The sequence below is a fragment of the Miscanthus floridulus genome, chromosome 5, assembly GCF_019320115.1.
Source record: "Miscanthus floridulus cultivar M001 chromosome 5, ASM1932011v1, whole genome shotgun sequence".
NCBI lineage: Eukaryota > Viridiplantae > Streptophyta > Magnoliopsida > Poales > Poaceae > Miscanthus > Miscanthus floridulus.
Genome location: NC_089584.1, coordinates 49,750,438 through 49,776,529, shown reverse-complemented (window position 1 = coordinate 49,776,529; position 26,092 = coordinate 49,750,438). Strand labels below are relative to the sequence as shown.

The window sequence follows — 26,092 nt, the reverse complement described above, 5'->3', positions numbered from 1 at the left end:
GCAGCGCATTGTGGGGCCCGTCCACCTGTGAGAAAAATAGGACAGGGAGGCGGGAGACAAATGAAAGTCGTAGGCAGTAGCACATGTTTTTGAACTTTCCTGAGGCAAAAACTTTTTCCAAAAAGTACTATAGTAGTCATTACATCGAGTCTTTCGATACGTGTATGGAGCATTAAATATAGATGAACAAAAACTAATTGCACAATTTGGTTGGAAATCGTGAGACAAACGTTTTGAGCCTAATTAGTCCATGATTAAATATTAATTGTCAAATAAAAACGAAAGTGCTACGGTAGCCAAATTTTTAAATTTCACTCAACTAAACACAGCCTGACCATAATATGACCGTTACTGTTCCATATCCACATGACATGTTAGGTCGTACCTGTTGCTGATGATCGAGTTGTTTGCTCCCTGAATAGTCAATTAATTAGTTATTATGGTCATCCACGCATGCATCGTCGGTGCTGGATCAGAATCCACGCGTGCGCCGTCGCATGCTGAGGGGATCGAGACGGAATGGAAAATGGTGAGCATCTTTTCTAGTACTTCTAGATGGATTCAAGTATTTGTGGAAGACTAGGAAAGTTCAAAAACATGTGTACGACTTCCATACACCATACCAAATAAAAATGGCATCTTTGCTAGTTAAATGTAGAGAGAGTTGTAGGCGGCGGGGCACTAGTAGCTTGCCAGCTCCCGACTCCAAGCAAGCCATAACTGCAAGAAACCTTGGAACCATCGGAGCAGAGATCGCGCGCGCGATGGCGGCCAAGGGGAGGACGGAGCTGGACGTGGGCGCCGACGGCGTGGCAGTAATCACCATCAACAACCCGCCTGTCAACTCGCTCCCCTTCGACGGTATGGTACTCCGCCCAACCCCGTCATACCGTGCGCCGGCCGGCAGCGCGCCAATAATTTGCCGCCCAGGTAGTGCGCGCGCGGGCAGGCGTCATGGTTGGGTGAGGTGGGCCCTGCGCCATGGAGTATTATTGCGTTTCTTACACCGAACTAAAAAAATGTCGTACCTGTTCAACCAAACATCCAAATTAAATTTCGATTATACCATCACGTTTCTTACAATAAATATTTTAAAATAAGATCTCACATAGATATATTTAAATAAAATTTTATTAACGAACATTTATCTTACGAAGATAGAACATTTTCTTTTAGTGAGCAGAGATAATGTTCTAGGTTCAGATAACAGTGTTTCGTCTTCGTAAAATAAATGTCCTCGGTTTAGAAGAAAAATATTCAGTTTTAGGTTCATAAAATGTATTATAATATACATAAAATTACATAATACATAACATAAATAAACAGTATTATAATATAGAGCAAAGCATAAGGAAAATAATAAATACACGTAATAGAGAATTTTTTAAAAGAACATCAGCCAGATACTTTTCAAACTTCCTAAAATATGCAACAGAACATCACATGTATACTAAGAGAACATGACTAACTGCACCATAGAACATTACTAAGTACATTATAGAACATCGCATATATATTACACGAACATCACATGTATACTAGTAAACATTACAAAAAACATCATAGAACATCACACGTATACTAAGTAAGCATCACAAAAAACATCATAAAACATCACATGTATACTACGTGAATAACACAAAAAAAATCATAGAACATTATATGTATACCATGTGAACATGACAGAACATAACATAGAACATTAAATGTATACTACCATGAACATCACATATATATAGGAAATAAAAAACAAAAAATAAATTATTAAGATAATTAATTAGAGTAAAACAACAAAGAAGGAAAATACACATAAAAATATGATTAATAATGATAAATATATAGAACAAATAAATAAATGAATAAATTAAATAAGATGGAAAAAAGAAAATTAAAAAGAAAGAAAAAATAAAAAACATAGAAAACTTAAAAAAGAAGAGAAAAATGGAGAATAAATAGAAGCAAGGAAAAACAACTAAAAGAAATCAACAGAAAAAGAAAAGGTAAAAATAAATAAGAAAAGAATAAGGAAAGGAAAGGAAATAAAATAAGAACGAAAACATAGAAACTAAAAAGAAAAAGAAAGAAAGAATAAATAGAAGCAAGTAAATAAAACAATAAAAAGAAAAGGTAAAAATAAATAAGAAAAGGAAAGGAAATAAAATAAGAATAAAAACATAGAAACTAAAAAGGAAAAAAGAAAGAATAAATAGAAGCAAGGAAATAAAACAATAAAAAGAAAGAAAAGAAAAATAAATATAAGAAAAGGACAAGGAAACATCCGTACTTGGACAGCCTCCCGCCCACCTCCCGGGCCGCGCAGTCTCCCACGTACAGTTCTCGCGTACTGTTCTCGTGCAGTGTTCGGCGGACGGCTCCGGTCCGGCCGTTTGGACCGGATGATTTCCGATTCATTCCACTGATATGCCTAATTTTGTCCCTCGTGATTGCGCCTTTTGGGGTATACACGGGTTTATCGGAACTATAGAGGCATTCTCATTTTTAACTACTTTATTCGCACTATTAGAGTATTATTATGCAAATTTTGGATTGGGGCTGGCCCCTGGAAAACTTCTAGTTCAAATTATCTGCTGTGAAATATTTCATTATAGTAGATGTTTCTTGTGCCTTTGCTATACTTCTATGTACCAATTGTGTGATTTAACTGCATCTCTTGCCAGAAAACTCGTTATTTCTATTTTTTTTTTTAGTTATTGTCATGCTGAGTGATCTTGTGGCCTGTTTGGAAAATCCTACCGCTTTAGTTCAATATATGAAATAATTTTTTTTATATGTTCTGTTTTTCAATATCCAGATTTCGCAGTTCGTATTCCTATGAATAAAAAAATGAATATAGAAACTGAAACAAAAATTCCAGTTCAAGCGTGATAACAAGGCACCTTGTTCTTTTAGTTTTGTTTTGTGTCTCCTGATTATCATGTTTGTGAAAATCCCATTGCTGGTATTCCCTGACCCATATAATAATTTTTCATAGGATTTCCAATGTAGTTGTTCCTTAAATTTATATATATACTAACAAAGAAACCATGCTACTGCTGCTAGGCATCTTTGTTTTTTTTACTTCAGAGCATTGATGAACAGCTTGAGCTATGCCCAGTGAATTTAGTGTGAAAATCACTTCAATGAATAGATAGATTGTTTAGTTCATTTACGTGCGTTGCACGAGTGCAACCAATTTACGCACTTTTTGAAATGCACGTGCAACAAGTTTCGTTTTTTCCCAACTCTATTCAGATTTGGCTTTCATTCACTCATTAAGTATGCACATGTTTACCGACATCTCTGTACATCCATCCAGCAGTTCATTTTCGTACAATCCTGTTCGTACTCTAGTCTAGGAAATAGAAACTGCATAGAGGCACCGTAGGTCCGTATCTTGAGCTTCCAGGCCTCCGGGTCCCTGATACGCAGACCTGCCCGCCGCGCTTGCTACCGATCGCACCTGTTCCTGCACCTTGCGCTACTGCAACGGTGGCCGAGGCAAAGCAGGCGTAGCCGTTTATTTATATGGCACGATTGTTTTCCATGAAGGATTGCCGATGCGATTGTTTTTTCGTAAACTATAGTTTGTTTCGGAAACGAAGTTTGTTCGACGTAAAGGATAGTTTGTTTCGGAAACGGACGAGCGGGGTCAGCGGGGTTAACGCAGAGGATAAGGTTAGTTATTTTTTAGGTGGTAATAGATGAATATTTAAATAGGAAAACATCATTTCAGGCAAACGATTACTTTGTAACTTGTATAGTTTGCATATTTTGATCCACTTGCTCCCAGTTTTTATGAGTGGATGGTTCTGGAGTTTTTAAGATTTAGTTAAAAACATTAAATAAATCCCATCATTTGCATCCCATCACGTTACACTTAGATTATATGGCATTTTGCAAGTTCCGATGCAATGTACACATATAGTTTATGCACACAAACAATTGACCATATAGCACAAACAATTAACTAGCTAACATCTGTTTCCTGTTTGCACTTAGAAAAATACATATGTAAGGCTCCTCAAATGCATCTATATATGAGCCAGTCAGAATAATTCTCAAATCGTTAGATTCAGTATAATAATTTAAGGTCATCATGTGTTTGATATATTACATTAGCTGCTAATTATGTTGTTTCAAAATTGCATTTCTTTTTCTTTCAGTCCTATATAGCTTAAAGGAAAGCTATGAAGAAGCATTTCGGAGAAGCGATGTTAAAGCTATTGTTGTTACAGGTATAAAGCAGCTCATTCTTTTTAAGCAATACATGTGTCAATTTTGGAAGGCCGAGATCGGACTGCAGCACCTTCAATCCCCTCTCCACCTGTTTGACTGACGACAATATTTCTTTTATAACCTATGACAGGGAAAGGAGGGAAATTTTCTGGAGGATTTGAGATTAGTTCCTTTGGTGGTATTCAGGGAGGCCAAGGTATGTTATACTTTACTATTTTCCATTTCTTGCTACACTATCTCATCTTATAATCGTTTCTTAATTTACCTACAGTTCTCAACACTAACTGGTTTATTATTTTTTAACAGAAATGCAACCAAAGGTTGGTTACATAGCAATAGATATGCTCACAGATACTGTAGAAGGTATTTAATTCATTCACTTCTCTTGACTGGTTATTAATTTTCTGTTGAAGAATTATTTTGATCATTTTTCCTATGTATTGTCCTAAATAGCTGCGACAAAGCCATCAGTGGCAGCAATTGATGGTCTTGCTATTGGTGGGGGTTTAGAACTTGCCATGGTACTTTATTGTTTTATATCCTTGTCACTGTCATTTAATTTTCATTATTTCAGAGATGATAACATTAATGAAAATGTTTATGTATTCATTTAGGCATGCCATGCACGGATTGCAACTCCAACAGCTCAGTTAGGTCTTCCAGAACTTCAATTAGGAATTATTCCAGGATTTGGAGGTATATTCATGTTACTATTTATACAAGAATTTCTGAGCGTCCATATGGTTCCCTATTTCTTAACTGTAGGAACACAGCGACTCCCACGACTAGTTGGACTGACAAAATCTTTGGAAATGATGCTGGTAAGCTCTGCTGCTTCTTTCCTTCCTCTTTGTAGCTTCAGGATTCTGTTTTCTGGCAGTATCTTCTTTTACATGTGTCGAGCTGCTCCAATTATTTTAATATTATGTATCATTTTTCCAGTTATCTAAGCCAATCAAGGGTGGTGAGGCACACCAACTGGGTCTGGTTGATGCCTTAGTTTCTCCTAATGATTTGGTGAATACTGCTCGTCAATGGGCTTTGGATATATATGAATGTAGGAGGCCCTGGATCAAAAGCCTTTATAAGAATGACAAGCTAGAACCTCTTGGGGAGGCTAGGGAAATTCTGAAGTTTGCAAGAGCTCAAGCTCAAAAGCAGGCAGCTAATCTTCATCACCCACTTGTTTGTATTGATGTCATTGAAGAAGGTATTGTTGCAGGACCACGAGCTGGACTCTGGAAGGTACTTGATATGATTTATATGTTTCTTCATGCTTATTTTAAATTTTTATGCGGTGGATAGCATTTTTACAAAATTCTGGGCACATTTACTTGATGAAAATGCAGGAAGCAACTTCTTTCCAGGAACTGCTTTTCTCAGATACTTGTAAAAGCTTAGTTCATGTGTTCTTTTCTCGGCGGGCAACATCTAAGGTACGAGGATGCCTTTTTGTATTAATATATGAATCATACATTGTACTAATTGTTTGTTACACGGAACAGATTCCAGGTGCTACAGACTTGGGGTTGATGCCTAGGAAAATAACTAAAGTTGCCATTTTAGGTGGTGGACTTATGGGTTCAGGAATTGCAACTGCAATGATATTAAGTAACTATCCTGTGGTACTTAAAGAAGTAAATGAGAAGTTCCTAAATGCTGGAATCGACAGAATCAAAGGTTGAACATGGTTTAGCATCACCTTAAATCCTGCTTATTGTTTGGAAAATCTTTTGATATTTCAATCAGTACGGTTATATTAAGTAAACTTACTCACTTTTTTGTTTCCCCAGCCAATTTGCAGAGTCGAGTAAGGATAGGGGAAATGACCGAAGAGAGATATGAGAAGGCTATGTCTCTCGTCACAGGTGTCCTTGATTATGAACGTTTCAAAGATGTGGACCTCGTTATAGAGGCAAGTCTTTACTCTTTACCCTGCCATCATTCATGCATCAAACAATACTTATTATAGTGAGCTCCTTTATCATTATTCATTTGCTTGTCATAATTGCAGGCAGTTATTGAGAATGTGAAGTTGAAGCAGCAAATATTTGCGGACTTGGAGAAGTACTGTCCTTCACATTGCATCCTTGCTACTAACACATCTACAATTGATCTTAATCTGATTGGGGAGAAAACAAGGTCTCAAGATCGTATTGCTGGTGCACACTTCTTTAGGTAATGCAGCGTAAACTTGATGCATGCTTGTTTTTTTGCATCTCTATTGACTTATTGTATTATGTAGTCCTGCACATGTAATGCCACTTCTGGAAATAGTTCGTACTCAGCACACTTCACCACAAGTTGTTGTTGACTTGCTGGATGTTGGGAAGAAGATTAAGAAGACACCAATAGTGGTTGGGAACTGTACTGGCTTTGCAGTTAACAGGATGTTCTTTCCATACACTCAATCAGCACTCTTTTATGTTGATCTTGGTATGGATGTTTATAAGATTGATCGTGCCTGTACCAAATTTGGAATGCCCATGGGTCCTTTCAGGTAAGATATCGAACCTTTGCATTATTGTCGTTCAGTCTATAAGTTTCTGCAACTTCGTTTCTATTTCATGAGGTTGTTTATGAGTGACTACATATGGATTCAAAACTGTTGCTCCTTTTCTGTTTCATATATCCAGACTGGCAGATCTGGTTGGTTTTGGTGTGGCCGTGGCTACTGGTATGCAATACCTTGAAAACTTCCCAGAGAGGGTCTACAAATCAATGCTACTTCCTCTGATGATGGAGGACAATAGAGCAGGTAAGCATAATCAAACAGTTCTGTTGCCTTGTCAGCTTGTTTCTCTATGCAGCTCATCCTATTGGTTTATTATGAAATGATTAACTCAGGTGAAGCCACCCAAAAAGGATTTTACAAGTATGAGGGCAAGAGGAAGGCCACTCCTGATCCTGAAATTATAAAATATATTGAAAAATCTAGGAGCATGGCAGGAGTTACACCAGATCCTGAAATTATAAAATATATTGAAAAATCTAGGAGCATGGCAGGAGTTACACCAGATCCTGAGGTTTGCTTTCATAATCCTTTTGACTGTCCATGCCCTTCTGTTATTCCTCGAGAAATATGCAGTTTTTTTTTCTTTCTCCAAATAATACAATGACTTGGTGGCTGTGGCCTCGTGAATTTCTTTTTGTTAGTATGTTCCTAGTCTCTTGACAGTTGAGAAGTTGCCATTACTGTACTGTCTCATTTGTGCTGATAGCAATACAGCACCTCAAGATGTGGTGTTATGTACTTTCCATATAGCCATGCTGCCTTTTTGGGTGCCTAACTCAATTCTTCTTGGGCGTTGAAGGCGATAGCACCCAAGTTCAAGTCCTCATCAAGGCAAATCTTGGTGCATATTTCTTCTTAATTAAAAAGAAACCTGGTTCACTGGTTTGGAAACCGGTTTTGAGGGAAAAGTGGTTTGATGGTGTCGATTAAATAGTAAGACTCTGAAGTATAGCCAACACCGTGTTGAAGTTATTTTTCTTTATGCTAAATGTGATATAGGATGAAATGAAATGCCAAAGCAATTTGGATATAACATTTGGTAAAGTAAATGTTATATTCTTTTTGGAACTGATGATAAGGTTGCTTCTAACACTGAAAACTTTGGTGCTATTGTGCCAGCTGCTGAAGCTAAGTGAGAAAGACATAGTTGAGATGGTGTTTTTCCCGGTGATAAATGAAGCCTGTCGAGTCCTTGATGAGGGTATCGCGGTCAAGGCTTCTGACCTAGACATTGCTTCAGTCTTCGGCATGGGGTTCCCCCCTTATAGGTCTGCTTTTGAGAACCCTGGTCCAATTTGCCTCTTTCAACTGAACGATGGTTCATTTGTAATTATATAACTGAATAACTGCTCACACTCTATTCGTTGCTACAAGCAGGGGAGGTGTCATGTACTGGGCAGATTCCATCGGTGCAAAGTACATCCATGGAAAGTTGGAGGAGTGGACAAAGCGGTATGGCGGCTTCTTCAAGCCTTGCTCTTACCTCGCTGAAAGAGCTGCAAAAGGGATTGCTCTGGTGAGCAAGTCATTATCCTTTCACAGCATCCATCATTCTCTTAAACTATCTGTTAACTTCTATCATATGTACATTCGAAAAACAGTTTAGCACTTACATTGAATCTTGCACATGGATACCTTTTCATGCAATACTCTGAATTTTGCACCTCATGAGCGCAAATACAGTCATACGCTGAATGTTACAGCTCATTAGCATGTTTACAAAATGCTAGTGTGATTGCATTAAATTACCTACACTAATCCTCTTATTTTCTGTAACATTTTGTATTATTTTTGGTCTATTCATAATGCAATGATATTATCACCATAGCACCTGATTCGAAATAAATTAACATTTGCAGAGTGCACCGGCAAAGAAAGTTCAGGCTCGGCTATAAGATGAACACCAGGTTTCCTTGTGGACGGGGAGACTATGCTGAATAATATCACCGTTTTAGCTTTTTTTTTAAGGTACATAGTTTTTGCTATGCACCTCAAGATACATAACAAAAGTTATGTATTAAGAAATGTCAAAATGATCTGTAAATTGGAACGGATGGATTCCAGTGAATTTGCGGAATAGCTACTGTCAAACACTAGGGTGCTGTTTGGTTCTACTTGGGGAGTGATAACGTAAATGTAAACAATTGCCACCGCTACCTGTAACACCGTAATAAAAAAAACGCACTTTGTTTGGTTGGCGCACGCAGCAACTCGTGAGCTACGTATAAATTGATACAGCCTGGAGGTGGACGGTAACCACGTTGCACGCCTCCAAACAAACGCGTCGTAACACGATCGGATAGCAGCGCAAACGGTTGCGGGGATAAATACGCCAATCCAAACAGGTGCCACCTTTTTAGGGTACAAGAAAATGAAGCATCCGGAGTATCCTGAAGTAGACCAGTGGTATTGCTGTGATAATGCGTAGGGTCACTAATCCACTATCAGTCATGGGACGCAATATATTCCTGTGAAAATAAAGTAGGGAACTCTAGCACCGTGGTGTCCTCTTTAATAATTGTGGGAGAATACTTCTCGTGAAGTTGCAAGCCCTGCTATGGGCCACCCTTCGAAAAAGGATTTTTTCTGTGACCTGTAAAAATCTAAAACACATATTTTTTTTGCAATTTCATGAGAATTGAGGCACCGTTCCAAATTCTAAACAAACCCTAACAATGGTCATGCATAATCGGAAAATAGGCCTAGGGTATATCCTGAAAGGGCAAAACATGTATCCGATCAATGAAAAGCTGTACGCCTTTTGTTTTCTTCCTTACACACATCTTTTACTTTTTAATTCGCGTGACCATGGACGAACACGTATACAGGCACAGTTGCACCACCTAGTGTGGTAGTTAAGTAGTTAATGTAAACATCAATCTTAATGTCAACAGACATTCGTTAGACAAAATCATTTACACAATTGCAGGATGTATATACCCCAGAGCCTGATGTAGGGGGTGTTTGGTTCCACCTCCTAAATTTTAATCGCTGTCCCATCAGATATTTGGTCACATATATGGAGTATTAAATATAGATTATTTATGAAACTAAATACACAGATTGAGACTAATTTACAAAATGAATTTATTAAGCCTAATTAGTCCATGATTTGACAATGTGGTACAACAGTAAACATATACTAATGACGGATTAATTAGACTTAATAAATTCGTCTCGCGGATTACTGAGAACTTTTGTAATTTATTTTTTTATTACTATCCAAACACCCCATGCGAATCCGAGGTAACACCTCTTAAACTTTAGTCCCTATATCCGAACACCCCATAGTGATGTAGATACACAAGCAAACAAAACTCACAGCGATCAAGCAAACAAACATCACCAAAAAAAGCTAACGAAAAAACAGCTGCTGCACCCAACAAAATGCCTTGTCCATCCGACTAAATATTGCATCTGTGGCACTGAACTATCAGAACGGACGATATGCCAAGTTAGAAACACTGCTGCTGTACAGAAGAATGTAACTATGTAAGTGCTGCCGATTGAGTCCACGCAAATTTAGCAAGTGATGTAGAGCCCTGTCGCTCCAGAGGGTAAGAGAAATTGCCTGTAGAATGCTAATGCCATGCCCTGGTGGATGCGAGACATAATGAGATCGCCCCCTTCGAGCTGACATTGATTGTGAGTAGATAGCTGGATACAAATTAGACGTTCTCTCATTTTGGTGCCTATTAAGCAAATGGCAAAACAAATATTTGAGATGATAAGTATTGAAAACAAAAAATTATGATTATTTCCTTTCATACAATGAACTTAGAGGTTGTATAGCTTGCGAATAAAACGACTAGGTGCATTGAGATGCATCATGCACTTTGGATCCACACAAACAGAAGGAATGCGAGTTATGAAAATGACTATTAAAATGCAGCTGAGTACACTAGAATGCCGTTTGAATTTAAAGGGAAGATGTATTGTACATTGCTAATAGATTATTTTTCCACCGGGCAAAATGTTATTTTCTCGAACACGCAGGCAAAATATACTATTCGAGTCATTGCCCTCTTCTGCTGCACTACTTCAGCAGTACTTTTCAGCGAACGAACAGTGTTTTCCTCTCACAACATTTCAGCATAAGCATCAACATAAGTCAAATGTTCGTTCGCTGAAAAGTACTGCCGAAGTAGTGCAGCAGAACAGGGCAATGACTCAAAACTCCATTACAGCCTTCCATTTTGTATACATGATGCAACTTGCACATCAGCATAGCATGAACAAAAGGGTTGATGCTATCCATTCACAGCAGGTCAGCAGGAAAAACGTTCTCCCAACCCCACATCGACATTTTAGATGCTTCTGCACTCCATGATACTTGCTGGATATTGTTACATACTAGGATGTAAACTACTGGTGAAAAGTTTTGAGGGGACTAACAAGTGTCTGAGATGTAGGAAAAAGAAAAACCTCATCAGGAGTGCAGATTTGAATCCCTGGTCATCATATCAGGACCATGAATGTCATGTCAGTCCAGCATGACAACCATAAAAATTAGCATGGGAATAAGAAGCAAACTGATTTCAGGAGGTATGCCAGGCTCATCGGTATAAACTATAAAGCAACATGGACATCATTGTAAACTATGCAATTAATGCTAGTGGCCTAGTGCGTGAGGAGGGTAGTAATCTGTCAGAGGTTGGACAGCAGTGACTTCAGTTAAGCCCAAGATATGGACAAGTATGTGTCAATTGTTGAATTTACTCTGCTAGCTAAGTACTGTTACATGTGAGAAGTAGAGTACCCATCTGCACTATGCACAACCAAAGTCACTCGCTTCTTGGTGACAAAATATAGCCCTGTAGGACGTGCAATATAGGCCCAAACCCAACATTCTCATATAAACATGGGACATAAAAGTGAGAGTGAGACAAGGAAAACACACAACCTGAAATAAAGAGGGTGGGATAAACATACTTTACCCCAAAAAATTTAAATACCAAAGAAAATTTAAATGGTTTTCAAGATTAAATCATTTGGAGCTTGATAATTACCTTGCTTGGAAGAGGTTTCCTTGAATGTGGTGCACCTGTTTCATTTGGTTTCAAGATCTGAAAAGAACACATCAAGCTTTCATCTATGCTCAATAGAGCACCTGCATTATCAAATTCGCCACAGTAGTTTGGAGCTGAAAAGATCGTCACTAGTCTTCTTTCTGCAAAGAATTCGTAGCCATCTTCTACCACCTAGGGAGGTAGGGACAATTACGTTAAAAACTGTCACATGAATCTCAAAAGAAGAAAATAAAATATTTTTTCTTGAACACGCAAGAGAGTTGCATATCATTTTGTTAAGAAGAAAGGTCTAAAACACAGGGGGGGGACACCCACAGCACTCTAGAACAAAAATAGAAAATAAAGACTAATGGTTGAAATACTTTTGTTTACCTGATGAGCTCGGCACACAAGGTCAAGATCATTCTTCTCCAAAAATTCAACAAGCTTATCTGCGCCAAAAGTGCAAGAAACACCTCTATCACTCTCCCCCCACCCTTCTGTATCGTGACTAGGATCAGACCAAAGGAGATCGCACAGAAGACCATAGTCAGGAATTTCGGTAGGCCTCTCAATATCTTTTATTTGATCCAAGCTATTCAATTCAGGTGAGAGGCCACCATGCATGCATAATACTTTGTCATCAATAAGTGCTGCCATAGGCAAGCAGTTGAAGCAATCACAGAATATCTTCCATAATCGAACATTGAATCTCCTTTTGCATTCATCATAGAAACCATAAACTCTGTTAATTTTTGCATCTTCATGGTTTCCCCTTAAAAGGTATATATTATCAGGGTACTTCAACTTGTATGCCAGAAGCAGACATATGGTTTCTAAGCTTTGTTTGCCTCTATCCACATAGTCTCCAAGGAAAATATAAGTTGAAGTTGGAGGATAACCACCCAAATCGAAGAGCCTCAAGAGATCGACAAATTGTCCATGGATATCACCTGCATGTGCGTTCCTTAGAGACAAGTTCAGAAGCATAAAAAAAGGCTGAAACATAATAAAATGTATCTCTGTTCTGTACATATGCAGAAATGACCAAGGAAGATAACGTACATAGATGAAATTTTTTTCTTCTAAGGAATTTAAAGCAGTGAAGAAGGTATCGATCGAAACACATCATAAGATGGGAATGAAATTGAGAGAGGCACAGCATCAATGTCTACTTGAAAAAACATGGTGTACTTTGGAACATAAGGGGACGCTGATATACCCTATATGTTGTCAAAGGGCATTTCTCCAATGTGTAATTTTCCTTCCCTGATTTATTTACACAAAATTACCATTCGTGCATCATGAATTCATGATGATAGGATCTGTAATATGATGCTGCAAAATCTGACAGTTGTACACTACAACATCCCAAGAACGGTAAATTCCACATAATGCAATTCCAATAGTCAAAGGACTTCTGTTTTATAAACCTCACCACAGGCAAATATCATGTTTCGTTACACAGTAAGTGCTTAGCATTGACTTCTCTATAAGACCCAACTACATGCAGGATTGCTTAAGATATAGCCAATTACAGAGCAGTGACAGTTAATCATGAGGAGTGTTACATCAAGCTTTTGCTCATGATTTAGGGGTACACCAAGTTACAGTGTCAAATCACAAGTACTACACATAAACCAGTTATATCATTGCTTTCTAGGGTGCCTACTAGAAAAGGGCAGACCCAGTGCCGGAGGCTCCCACATGAGTGGGGTCTGGGGTGCCTACTAGAGCCTAGAAAAAATTGACAGTGTGATTTAGAATTAAATTACTCAATGGGAAGAGATTGTACACCAAAGAAAAAACATAACCATGGTGAAGCAGCATTTGGAGCGGTGAGGCTACCATATGATAGGGATAATGTAATGCAGCTATGATTCCTCCGTTCACAAGACATATGTACATGCAAAGTTTTAGTTGTGATCCAAACAATCATCAGAATTTCCTGCAGTGCAGGCAACTAAGCACTAGAAATGCAATCCAGCTACACACCTGAAGAATGTACTCAATATTTTTAATCATCCATTCCAAACAACCTATCAGACAATACAACAATCATGCAATGCACACAAGCCAAGCATAGTTTTTTGTACCAACTTTTGCCATGACTCCGAAGTCCATACTAATGGGAGGCTCGGAGATAAAGGCAAACCGAACGAGACTAGACTACCAACCTCCAACACCAACAAGAAGCAGAACTAGCCAGCATATTTTTCCCCCTTCCATCAGGGAAGGGTGCAAACTTTGATAATGGCATTACACTTCCAGACCAAGCATTACCAAAAACGCACAAAGCATGCAAGAACAGGTAACCAAAAGTGCGGTTTCCTTCCTCCCAGAAAAGCACAAAAGGAAAAGGCCAGGCGTACCCAAAAAGCAAATACCGTGGCAACCCCCCAGCTTATCGACCATGAGTCAGGAACAATGACGAGGCATTTCACAAACTGCATATTTTAGCACCTTGCAATGCCCAAACTTAAAACGCTTGCTGTAAAAACGAGGAATTAAACGAGCGTCAACGAATCCCTGCTGACCGAGAATCGGTTAATGATGATGAATCCAGGAAGCAGCAATTTCCCATAGCCGCCCGCCAATGAACACGGCACATGCACGGACTCACCGGAACCGCAGCAATCAGAATCTGACCCGGATTGAACAGAACATGGCGCATGCACATGCATAGGTGAGGTGCACGAAAGGAGGCCCACCGCAGATCTTGACGGGCGCGTGGATGCGCAGGAGGTTGGGCTGCGACAGCAGCACCTGTTTGGCCTCGACGCAGAGCTGGCGGATCTCGGCCTCGGACAGCTGCACCTGCCGCCCCCCGCGGCCGCCCTCGACGAGGCGACGCACCACCTCGTCCACCGCCGCCGCATCCATCGCCCCCATCGACGCCCGCGTCATCATCATCTTTGCTCTGTCTCCGTCCTCAATCCCTCGGCGACGGACGGAGGTCCTCCAAGAAGGAAGGAGGGAGGGAAGCCAGAGGAATGGAGGCGCGCCGGCGTGGACGGATTGAATGAAAATGGATGGTGATGGTGACGGTGGCGGTGGTGGTCACAATTGGTTGTGTGGGGGCGAAGAGAACATCGAAACCGTGTCGAGCGGTGCTGGCCGTCGGATGGGGAATGGACGTGCGGATGCTGGGGCCTTCGTTGCAGGTCTGGTACGAATTGATCCGGTCTCCAGTCTGCTGCTGGACATGGGTTGCCCAGGTTGTCCAAAACTCGCCGTTTTAGATGACCGTGGATTCACCAAATGTGCATCATCTCTGAGACTACCAGAACTGTTCTACGTGGTACTAATGCAACTTTTTTTTTTGGCTTATAAGGTCTTGGGTTTGATTCCGATATCCAAATCAACGTTTCGAATGCTGCGGGTGTGTTATCCATGCAAAATGTGCATGGTAGTATGCCGAAACCGTTGAATACTGTCCATCGTGCATCAGCATTCAAAAGTGTCGTTCTTCCTCCCGAAAAGTCAAAGATTTTTAACTTTGACCAAATTATAATTTTTTAATATTTCTAATATATAATTATTATCATTAAATAAATAGACCATTGAATATATTTTAATAATAAATTTATTTGGAGATACGAATGTTACTAATATCTTCTACAATAGTCAAACTTAATAAGTTTGACCAGCACGAGACTCTTTCTTTTACGATACGGAGTAGTAAGTGTTACGCCCTTAAAAAAAGACTAAGGAACTATTTTGGTTCAATGTGTTTGGCCCGTAAATAGTTCACAACGTCAACGGATCACATTGTTTTGTGTTTGATTGCCCCCGTCCGTAAACGATAGCGCTGTAAACATATTCAGCCCCATACAAAGACCGTTGCCCCTTAACACTGGCCCTCCTCTTGTGATCACAGGGGTGTGGAGGACTCGTGAAAAAAAAGAGTGTCCCCTTCCTCTCTCCCGTGCGCGCCCCTCGGTCACCATGCATTTTCACTAGTTACTAAGCTACCAACAGCATCTGGATCAAATTGAAGACCAAATGAGACAAGAAATCAGTTCAATGTCACAATCACGTTAGAAAACGATTCAGCATCCCACGGCCTACAGTAAGCGAGCAACTACTGAGTGAGAGTTCTGACCAGTGACCACCAATATGCAACAGGAACTCAGGAAGCTTTGAGGAAATCGTGATGATGTGACCATTTTTCCACAAACAACATGCAACTAAGTTTGGTCATGTTGGGTTAACAAAGTTATGGTGTAGATATATAGGTTAGACTGGTTTATTTGTTTTGCACTATTTTTGGTAGTGAACAATGGATACATATATATTTCAAGGTTAAGTAACTATTTAATCCTTAAAAGGCATGCTACTTCTCGTAGAAATTAGAAACATGTGGCAATTAATTTAAAAGGCTTTAATAATAATTATTGAAAATAATAGCCAATAAATATATTCTATTTTCTAAAAGATTACTCGTCTCTGCCATTATGTTAAAATCAACCTAAAGTGACCCATAAATCTGTATCTAATTTATGGACCTCCATCATTATAAAAACTATATATAAATTACCTGCATCATTTATTATGAAAATAACCTTAAGTAAATTTGCATATAAATTGCCAATGTATATGTCATTATGAAAATAAGCTATAAGAACAATCACAAGTGACAGCTAGCTGTGGAGTCATTATGGCCTGTCAATTTTAGGTATCGTTTGCTAGGTGAAAGGATCAAGATGCCTAAGAGGGTGTGAATTGGACTAATTACAAAATTTTTTGCAATAATTAAATTATATGGTTAGTCCAATTAACCCCTTGTGCCTAGAAAGTGTTTCTATTGATCTAACGTATAAAAATTTAGCACCATAAGTTCCAATCCTACTCTAGCATGACAATTCTAGGAATGTAAAAGACAAGAATTGAATTGCTCAAAGTAAATGCTTAAAGTAAAGAGAGGAGAAGGAACGCGGCGATGTTTTGCCGAGGTATCGGAGAGTCGTCACTCCCCACTAGTCCTCGTTGGAGCACCCGCGCAAGGGTGTAGCTCCCCCTTAATTTGCGCAAGGATCAAGTGCTCTCTACGGGTTGATTCTTTGATACTCCGTCGTGGTGAATCATCCACAACCGCTCACAACTTGAGTTAGGTCACCCACAAGCTCCGCCGGATGATCACCAAACTCCCAATCACCACCAAGCCGTCTAGGTGATGGCGATTATCAAGAGTAACAAGCACGAACTCTCACTTAACCACGACAAGCCTAATGAGAACGGTAGATGCACACTTTGCTACTCTTGATCTTCACTAATGAGGGCTCTCTTTGGGATTCTCAAATCTCAATCACCTCACTAGGACCTTGCTCTTTTTGGCACTCTCTAAGGTGTTTCTCAGCTGTTGGCATGAGCAAAAGTACACCCCGGTATTTATAACATCGGCTGAAAAATGAACCGTTATGTGTCTCTGCGGGGTGACCGGACGCTCCGGTCATGTTGACCGGACACACCGGTCAGTACACCCCGAACTCCAGTGGTTAAGTGTTGACCGGACACGTCCGGTCACGTTTTCCCCTTACTGGAACCTTACCGATGTCGACCGGACTCTGGACCCCCAGTGTCCGGTCACTTGCTGAGCAGCGTCCGGTCAGTAGCCGGAACCTGATCAGCGTCCGGTCAGCATTGACCGGACGCGTCCGATCAGGATTCTCCCTCTCTAGGACCTTACTGGAGTCAACCGGACGCTGGCCCTCAGCGTCCGGTGACATGACCTTGCAGCGTCCGGTCACTTCCAGATGCTTTCACCTTGGTCAAATGAACTGACCGGACCCTGAGGCAGCGTCCGGTCACACCGGAGCCAATGTATGGTCAGTATTTGACCCTCCATTCACTTCCAACTCTCGATCATATGTGAATGAAGTTTGCTCCATTGGATTAAAGGGCTGTTGTGGAGCTACCTAGTGCTAGTTTTAACAAGTGTGCACCACACCTAACTCACTAGACTCACCTAGGTCAAGCTACCCGTTCATACCCCCTTAATAGTATGGCCAAAGGAAAAACAAAGTCCTAAACTACTCTAAGTGTCTCTCCAACTCCAATTGACACTTAGAACTAGTTCATCCTTAACCTTGTCGTCTATCCTTTGAAAACCAAAACGATTTCCATCGTAGGGGCATGACAACCATAATTGCCCAATCGATCTCTATTACCGTGACCTAACTTAATTGTTTCTGCAAAACACACGTTAGTCATAGTAATCACGTATTGTCATTAATCACCGAAACCCAACTAGGGGCCTAGATGCTTTCAATCTCCCCCTTTTTGGTGATTGATGACAATACTACCTCGAGTATGTAAAAGAGATGAGGTTTTTAACATGCTTGGTTCATATAAGCTTTTGGCAATAAGAACAAAAGTGTTAGGCAAGCTTATATGACCCAAGCCAACATGATGTACTCAAAAGATATGAAATAAGCATGAGTACAAGTAATGAAGCTCATTTGCATCGGAGTAAAACATGGAAGCAAAGGCAAATGAGCATAGCACAAGTGATATGACATATAAAGAATTGAAAGTAGAGAGCACACATGTCATATATCACGATCACGTAGATATCACTATCACATAAATATAGTAGTAAACATAAATGCATAATATATCACACACACAAAAGCATAATAATGTATCACACATATAAAAACTCCAAATATAATAGATAAGCTAATATAAAAACTAAGCTCCCCCTAGATAAGTAGTTCCCCCTAAGCCTAACATACTCGAACCCTCTCCCCATTTGGCGCCAAACACCAAAACCTAAGGGTCGGTCGGTGGGGCTGCAGTGGACGAGCCGGGCGCTGAGGTACGAGGAGCGAGGTGGAATTGGGTGCCATCATCATCTGATCCTGAGCTCTGAGCTGTCTGACCCTCTGTAGCTGGTAGTGATGCTGAAGCAGTCAAGGTCAGATCAGGAACTGGTGCTGCTGTAGGATGTACTGGTATAACTAAAACAGTCAGCTCTGATGATGCCACTAAGGAGGGGAGCGTCTCTGTCGTCGCTGTGATAGGTGTAGCCATAAAAGGACCTGGAGCATGTAGGTATGGATGAGTGGGCTGCCCTGTCAACTCACTGAAAGAGACTCCAAGACTCCTGGAGACTAAAGTGTCTAGCACTAGCAGCGACGACGTCTGTGCCGGTGTGAAGCCTGTCTGAAGTGGTGTGAACTGCGGGGCTACCACTAGCAAAGCGAACCACTAGGACACCTGCTCTGTAGGTGAAGCATACTATGCTGGTGGCTATCCCTGACTCTAAAGCCCACTAGGCTGTAACGCTAGAGTCATCAAAGTGGTGGCAGGCTGACCAAGCTAGGGCGAAGCCTATGGCGGTGGGGCCCTAATCGCTGTCACTACATGCTGCATGAATCCGAGAAGCTGCTATTGCATGAGGATCTGCTGCTGATGCATGGCCTACTGCTGCTGCTATAGAGCCTATGTCTGCCGCTAAATAACTAGCTGCTGGCACTGGAACTCGTCCTGCCGAGTCTGGAACTGAGCAAATGTAGCAGTTGTCTCCTGAGCATGTCGAGCCTGGTCCTGCCTCATCCGCTCAAGTATAGCAATAAGAGCGGGGTCTGTCTGTGGGGCAGGTGGCGCTGAGCTAGAGCTACCAACATCAGCATCATGTCATCATGGAGGCTCTGAGGAATGGGCTACTAGTCATCATTAGAACTGTCACTGGGCTCGCTAGCGACCAACCCCTCCTACTGAGCAAGCTCCTCCTCCTCTATGGCTGTAATACCCCTGATAATATCATCCTACTAGGCTATAGTCTCTGGCACCTCTGGACGACGGCACGGCTGACTAAGTGCCTGTGGTGTACTATGGTGGATCATCTAAGTCAGGTTATAAGCAGGAAACTATGTAGTGGCACCACTGTACTTAGCAATCATCTCAGGCGACCTAACTGTAATAGCTCTGTGGATAAGGAATGTGATCTAGTGAGCATAGGGTAGCTGCCTGTGACCTCTGAAGCCCTCAGCTATAGTGTCCTCTATCTCTGACAGAAGAAGATCCCAAATATCAAAAATTGTCTGCTGCATCAGAGAGTTGAGAAGCCATAGCTGTATCTGAGTCAATCCCTCTCTATATCACATCCTCGAAAGTAATGTCCTCCTCATGATAGCCTCAATCACTCGAGCAGTGGGAGTGAGGTCACTAGGGTTCCTCCTCGACCCCTCACCAAAGGGCTCTATGAAATAGTGACGAACCAAGTCCGTAGGAGGTACCATACCACCATGGGGGTGTCTGGGGGGTGCGGTCAGTCCATAGCACACCTCATGGAGCCTGACTGGCTGCTCCTAAAGCCTGAGAATCTCCCTGACCCTAGTGCTCGTCAGCTGATAGTCTCTGCCACCGAATGCAAAGTGTATGAACCTATGCTGGGGGTCAATCCATAGAGTAGCATAGAACTGTCGAACCCAAGATGGAACATACAGCCCTGTCCGTCCAATCAGATCTGTCAGCCCTGGTAAATAGGATAGATACGGGCAAATGTGCTCTCCAGCTGCTGCTACTATATACTCTATATTACACACTCTTTGTGATCTGAAGACTGCTCCACTATTGAGATAGGCATTATAGAAGTCCTCCTGCAGGGGTGTATAGAATCCCTCAGATGCTCTCTCATCCCTCCTGGGTGGAAACCATACCTCAAAGTCCACGAACCTCAGTTGCTGCACCTGCTTGGCCGTGGCGGCCCTCAGGTCAAGATGGGTCACTGGAGGCAGACCCTGTGGTCGAGGCAGTGGACGAGAACCCCTCCGCTGAGTGTCTGGCCTCGGTGTAACTAGGACACGAGTACAACCAGAGTGGCGTAACTATGGCTGAGGTGCTGGCTCTGTCTCCGTGGCCTGCTGGACCTGCTCACCCTCCTAAGAATACTGTGCTGGCTGTGGCTCCTGAGTCTGCTATGCTGGCTGAGGCTCCTGAGTCTGCTATGCTGCCTGAGGCTGCTGCTGTGGCTCCCCCTGAGGCTGAACCTCATCAATGGCAACACGTCGTCCGCCGATCATGAGAGTCCCAGCTAGACCACCATGAAGGCGCTCAACTCACTCAAGTGAAGCCCTCGCTTCTGGTGAAAGCTGATCAACAATCCGGACTCCACTGCGAGCGCCTCCTCTCTCGGCACGCTCTGTGGCCTCAGTAACTATGGTGGCTCTTGCTGTATCTGCATCTGGATACTTGCGCTTCCTTACTGCCAACTTCTTGGTCGCCTTGCCTTTTGGTTCTGCAGGCTGGCAAGGTGGGGGCCTCGGATCCTCGTCACCGGGACCACCTCAGACATTCTTCGTACGAGCCATCTGAAGGATCTTAGATGAATCAACTATCGCTGACAAAGATCAACTGTCACTTTCGAGGCTTGGCCTCGTTCCGTACTCACGAGCTTGGCCCCGAGTTAACTGACAACTGTCACTGACACCTTAACAGAACTGGCTCGCTGCATGATGGAATAGATAGGATATACAATTTAGATTATGCATCTAGAGATACGAAACCCTAATAGAGCAAGCAATTAGGTACAAAATTGAAATGCGGGCCTGCTATCTAGCAAATCCGACGAAACGGCGAGAAGAGGAACGACGCGTGGGGAACCACCGAATCGCGAGGCAGGGTTAGGGTTCATGATGAGCAGTGAATCGATGGCCCTGGATGCAATTGAAGTCAGTGCTGTGATGCTGAGTTAGGTCACAGATGAGGTTGCAATGAAGGTGCTAGGGCAAGACAGCGTTAGGGTAGGGCATTACCGGCGCTGGACGTGGACGGCTCTGCTGCTGTGAAGGCACGGGGGCTCGGGCAGGGCACTATGGCGGCGTGGGGAGCTACTCAGAGCTAGGGTGTAGGGTGGCGCAGCACAGGGACCGGCGAGCAGTGGCGCTGGATGGTGGTGTAGGAAGATGCGGCTTGGTGTGGGAAGGCACTGCATGGTGGTGCAGGGGCACAAGGCGGCGCGCGGGGGTGTGGGGAGATGCGGGCGGCGCGCTTGGTGCAAGCAGGGCACGGCGGCTAGGGCAAATGGCGCCTCGGGCAGACGGCGGCTCGTGTAACACCTCGGGTGTTAGCCTTGCATAACTTGACTTGCATAAAATGAGCATGAGCATCAAGCATCCATAAATCATCATTTACAATTGAAACATTTGATCGAAACATATGAAACATTTCTTGTTATTTCATGTTTCTTGGAACATATGCATATGATCTTGTACAAATGAATGCAAGTGGGTAATGCTAGTCACTAAAACACCTTAGCTATACTTAGGTTAACTAAAGGAACTTTGTTCATGAAGGCCACATTTCTTGATCAAAGCATTTAAGTGTTATTTCACGTGTTGACCTGAATAGCTATATGAGTGACTACTACATGAAATGCTTAAATGACCTTGCAAATTGTTTTAACATGCTTAGAGTATCATCATGAACAACTTTGGTATTTAGTGCTAGGGCTAGTTTGGTCATTTAGCCATGGTTTGAATGTGCATCATGATTTCAAAGTGACAAGTTTGACTAAAGTTGAACTAGGTGTTAGGGACCTTGCATGGAGGAGTTCACTAAAGCAAAGTTGTAGTGTTTGACATAAGGAACAACTTTTATTTTTATGTCATGGACTGATTTTGCTTCTAACATGCTTGAATGGGTCCCACAAAAACCAGCAAATCCAGCCTTCAACACTTAGGAAATTTTTTCAAAGTATTTGATCAACTGGCCGACTGACAGCCAAGGTTGGGCACGAGATTACTCCGTCTATGTTGCGAATTAGCATGAGGTGATTGAACAACATTTGTAGCTGGTACTTAGGACTACGAAAGCCATTTAGATCATTTGCGAGTTGGAGCCACGGATTAGCAGTTAAATCAATGAGAAAACGCGCTGTCAGGCACTGCATCCCGCGACTGAACCGACTGAATCAGTTGATTCAGTGGCCGACCGTCCACAGGCGCTGCCCGCCGCGTGGTGGCCGGTAATGGCCGCGCGCACCATCTGGAGGCCGCACGCCGGCGCTGGGCCCGCTCGTCAGGCATCGATGGCCAGCAAACCACTGGTGACGCGCTTAAGTCACCACCGAGCCGGCCTTTCACTCCCACTCGCCAACTCGCGCTCCTTTGCTCACTGCGCTCGCCATCGCCGTCGCAGCCGCTCCGCCGAGCTCGCCCGCGCTCACCGCCACCCCAACCTCCAATCGGCCGCACTCACAGCTCCGCCTCACCCTACTCCACCCTTCCCACCTTGCTGCGCCCACAACCGCACCATCGGTAAGCCGCAGCAGCGCACACACTTTGGCCGGAGCTTGCCGCCGTGGTCCGTCATCGTGGCCACGCCATTGTAGTCTACCTTTCCGCATAATAGCTGGTGCGCTAGGTCCGCCGTAGTACCCTGGTGCTCGTCCGAGCCTTAGATCGAGACACCAAGGTCGTCACCGGCGTTTTGCCGTTGTCCCGCCCCGCCGTGCCATCACAGCCGTCCACCATGGTCGACGGTGAAGTGCTTCGGTGCTCCTTCCATCCTTATGAAGGCCGCCACCGGGTGCGGATGATTGAGTAGACCCTATAGGTGTAGTCGCTACCGCCGGCCAGTTCACCGGCGACGAGCTGGGGCCGTGCCGCGTCGAACGGCACCGCCTCCCCTGTTTACAGTCGCTGACAAGCGGGCCCGGCTGACCGGTGGGCCCCGGTTGCCAGTGACTGGTATTAGAAAGCTAGTTCATTCTTTTCAGATTTAAACCCTAATTTCTTGTGTTTTGTTATTTTTGTATCTTTAGTTTGGTAGCTCCAAAAATGTTGAAATAAATATGGTTGTGTTCCTTAGGAAGTGTAGTATTTAGGAAAAATATGTTCTTGGCTTCAACAGTAGAAATTTCTGGAGATTTAAATAGGGATTTCAAATGTGCTTTTGAATGCATTCAAATTTGTTTATTTTATATCTAGAGTTCCTGTGCTCCAAAATTTATGAAATTTTTGTGGTAGGCTATTCTTGTCATACCTGAGCTTGGATAAAAATTTGAGAACCAGTGTATGTGTAGATCTATAGTTATAGATTTTTCTTTTATAAATAGTTAATCCTTGCATGAATTTTTATAAATTAATTATAAGTCCAAAATTCATGAAATTTATTGGAGGTGATACTAGTACCATATGGATGTTAAGAAAAATAAGAAATCTGTTGCTTGACACTTTTCAATAGGATTTTCCATTTATGCCATTTCAAGCCTTGCTTCCTTATCATTTTTGTATAGGATGTTCTACTTAGTAAAATGACATGAAATTTTTATAGTAGCCCTTTGATAGCATTAGTAAGACTCTGTAAAATTTTGAGAATTTATTAAGCACATTTGATATATATTTATTATTTAGCCTAGATATCTGAATAAAATAATAAAGGCAATTTAATAAATAGTTTGGGCTTCACCATTATATCATCTTAACTGTATTTGGTATGCTTACACTGTTGGTAGGTTATATGTTGTTAAATTTTGAATGATTACCTGATGTAGAAATATTCTTACTTTATATTGCATGTTAACACATTTCTGGACTGATTCTAGAGTGTAATGAGTTACATATTGAAACAAGTGTAGACTGTAAAAATGGTTAATAACAAAGTTGTAGAGAATTTGATAAGCTTTCCAGAAAGTCTAGGATCACTGTTTTTGAAATTGTAGAACTCCAGTTATGAGTGAAACAAGTAGCTGCTGGTTATGGTGTAGTCGATGCATTGTAGAAATAGTTAAGTAATAATTGAGAAGAGATATGCACCTACTCAAACAACGCGATGCACTTGTTAACATCTATGCATTCGTGATACTCATACCATACTCATGCATCTAGGATCGGAGGAAGAGATCACGTTGCTGGAATTCGAGGAAGGGAACCCGTAGGAGAATCCGCAAGTCCCCGCTCCCGAAGGCGTGGAGCAGAACCCTGAAGAGCTTCCGGAGTGCCCTGACCATCGTCCTACTTCCTTTCTGCGAGGCAAGCCCCGGAGCATTATAAGTCTCCCAGTAATTTACAAATGTTTACTTACGTATTTATGATTGATGCATTAGGTGTAAGAGTTGAATGAAACCACTTGATGCATGTACATTCCTTGTCCAGATATTAACCCTTTAACCGGTATAGGTCCAGGATCGAATATATGCTTAGCCATGCTTAGACCGGTAGAAGTCGGGTGATGTCCTGTCACCTGCGAGATATAGGTGGATACCGGAGCATGGTTGGCTATATCTGCTATCGTGGAACAGAACCATGTGGTAAAAGTAAATTGAGACCGGACGGGAGGTTGATAGGGAAGCAACAAGGCATGGAGGTCTTGGGTGTGGACTTATCCCCGTCTGTGTCGATCAAGGACCGTACCGTTGTTGGAACTTCTGACAAGATTGAACGCATGCCTCTCACTTAGCTGGCCGGATAACTCGTTCCGACCGCGAAGCCGAGTAATTCAACTCAGGCCGGGAATCGTTCTATTGTGCGCTCCTTCCGGGGAACGATCAGACTGAGCCCAAGGGCAGGCTTGGCCTGAGCATCCAGGCATCTGGTGTTCTAGATTGTGCGGCGCAGTATGAACCCGCGAAATGTGTACCGGAGTTGTACCAAAGGTGACCTAAGACTATCGTAGCTGATAGATCTGGGTTTGTGTTAGGAATAAATTCCCAGCTGGTTGAAATCGATTCGAATCGCCGTCTCTCCCGGATAGTGAGAAACTTGGCTAGCTCCAACATCGTAGTAACTGTGTTATGAAACATGATGGTTCAGATGAATATGGAATTACAATACTTGCTATGGTTACTATTGTATGATTCTAAATAATATACCACATGTTTGGCATAGGATAGTTGCTAACCTAGAAATGGATAGTTATAATTAACTTGATAAAAGAATCACAACTGTACAACGGTTAATTGCCTTTTCGCAAAAATGTTGTCAAGTTATGTCCACTTATACAGCCTTGCATAATCCTTGGAGTCATTTTATTTCTGGTTCATGACGGGTAAGTCTAGCTGAGTACCTTCTCGTACTCAGGGTTTATTTTCCCATTGTTGCAGATGGCACTGTGTATCATGGTTATTGCAAGAGTTGCTTCTATCCCGCTGTGGATGAGGAGTAAGCCTTGGGCAGGCTTCCTTAGTAATTCCTATCCTTGCTTTTGTGGACCGTGATCTGGTTTGGCACTGTATTAAACTATGTTGGAAAACTTTATCTCGAACTTATTTGCTTCCGCTTTGTTTATCAAACTTGTTTTGTAATAACTTTTATTCGTACTCTGATGACGAAAAGTATCTGTGAACTTTATGTAATATGTGGCATGTATGTTGAATCCTGTATGA

General features: G+C 42.1%; 2 protein-coding genes across 2 annotated transcripts; one reads left to right on the top strand and one right to left on the bottom strand.

Annotated features, from left to right (window-relative positions):
- The first annotated feature begins 706 nt into the window (after positions 1 to 706).
- LOC136452145 (peroxisomal fatty acid beta-oxidation multifunctional protein MFP2-like) lies at positions 707 to 8,836 on the top strand. The gene is made up of 18 exons (XM_066452782.1): positions 707 to 861; positions 4,164 to 4,235; positions 4,367 to 4,432; positions 4,543 to 4,599; positions 4,690 to 4,757; positions 4,851 to 4,932; positions 5,002 to 5,057; positions 5,179 to 5,481; positions 5,586 to 5,672; positions 5,742 to 5,916; positions 6,030 to 6,155; positions 6,255 to 6,414; positions 6,482 to 6,736; positions 6,873 to 6,994; positions 7,084 to 7,262; positions 7,871 to 8,019; positions 8,129 to 8,267; positions 8,611 to 8,836. Exons 1-18 carry the CDS (start codon positions 765 to 767, stop codon positions 8,644 to 8,646), a joined length of 2,229 nt encoding a protein of 742 aa, XP_066308879.1. The 5' UTR covers positions 707 to 764; the 3' UTR covers positions 8,647 to 8,836.
- Positions 8,837 to 9,939: 1,103 nt separating this feature from the next.
- On the bottom strand, positions 9,940 to 14,807 carry LOC136452144 (serine/threonine-protein phosphatase PP1-like). Its single transcript, XM_066452781.1, has 4 exons — positions 14,472 to 14,807; positions 12,154 to 12,713; positions 11,761 to 11,952; positions 9,940 to 10,443 (listed from the first exon to the last, which is right to left on the bottom strand). Exons 1-4 carry the CDS (start codon positions 14,671 to 14,673, stop codon positions 10,432 to 10,434), a joined length of 966 nt encoding a protein of 321 aa, XP_066308878.1. The 5' UTR covers positions 14,674 to 14,807; the 3' UTR covers positions 9,940 to 10,431.
- Between the last annotated feature and the right edge of the window lie 11,285 nt (positions 14,808 to 26,092).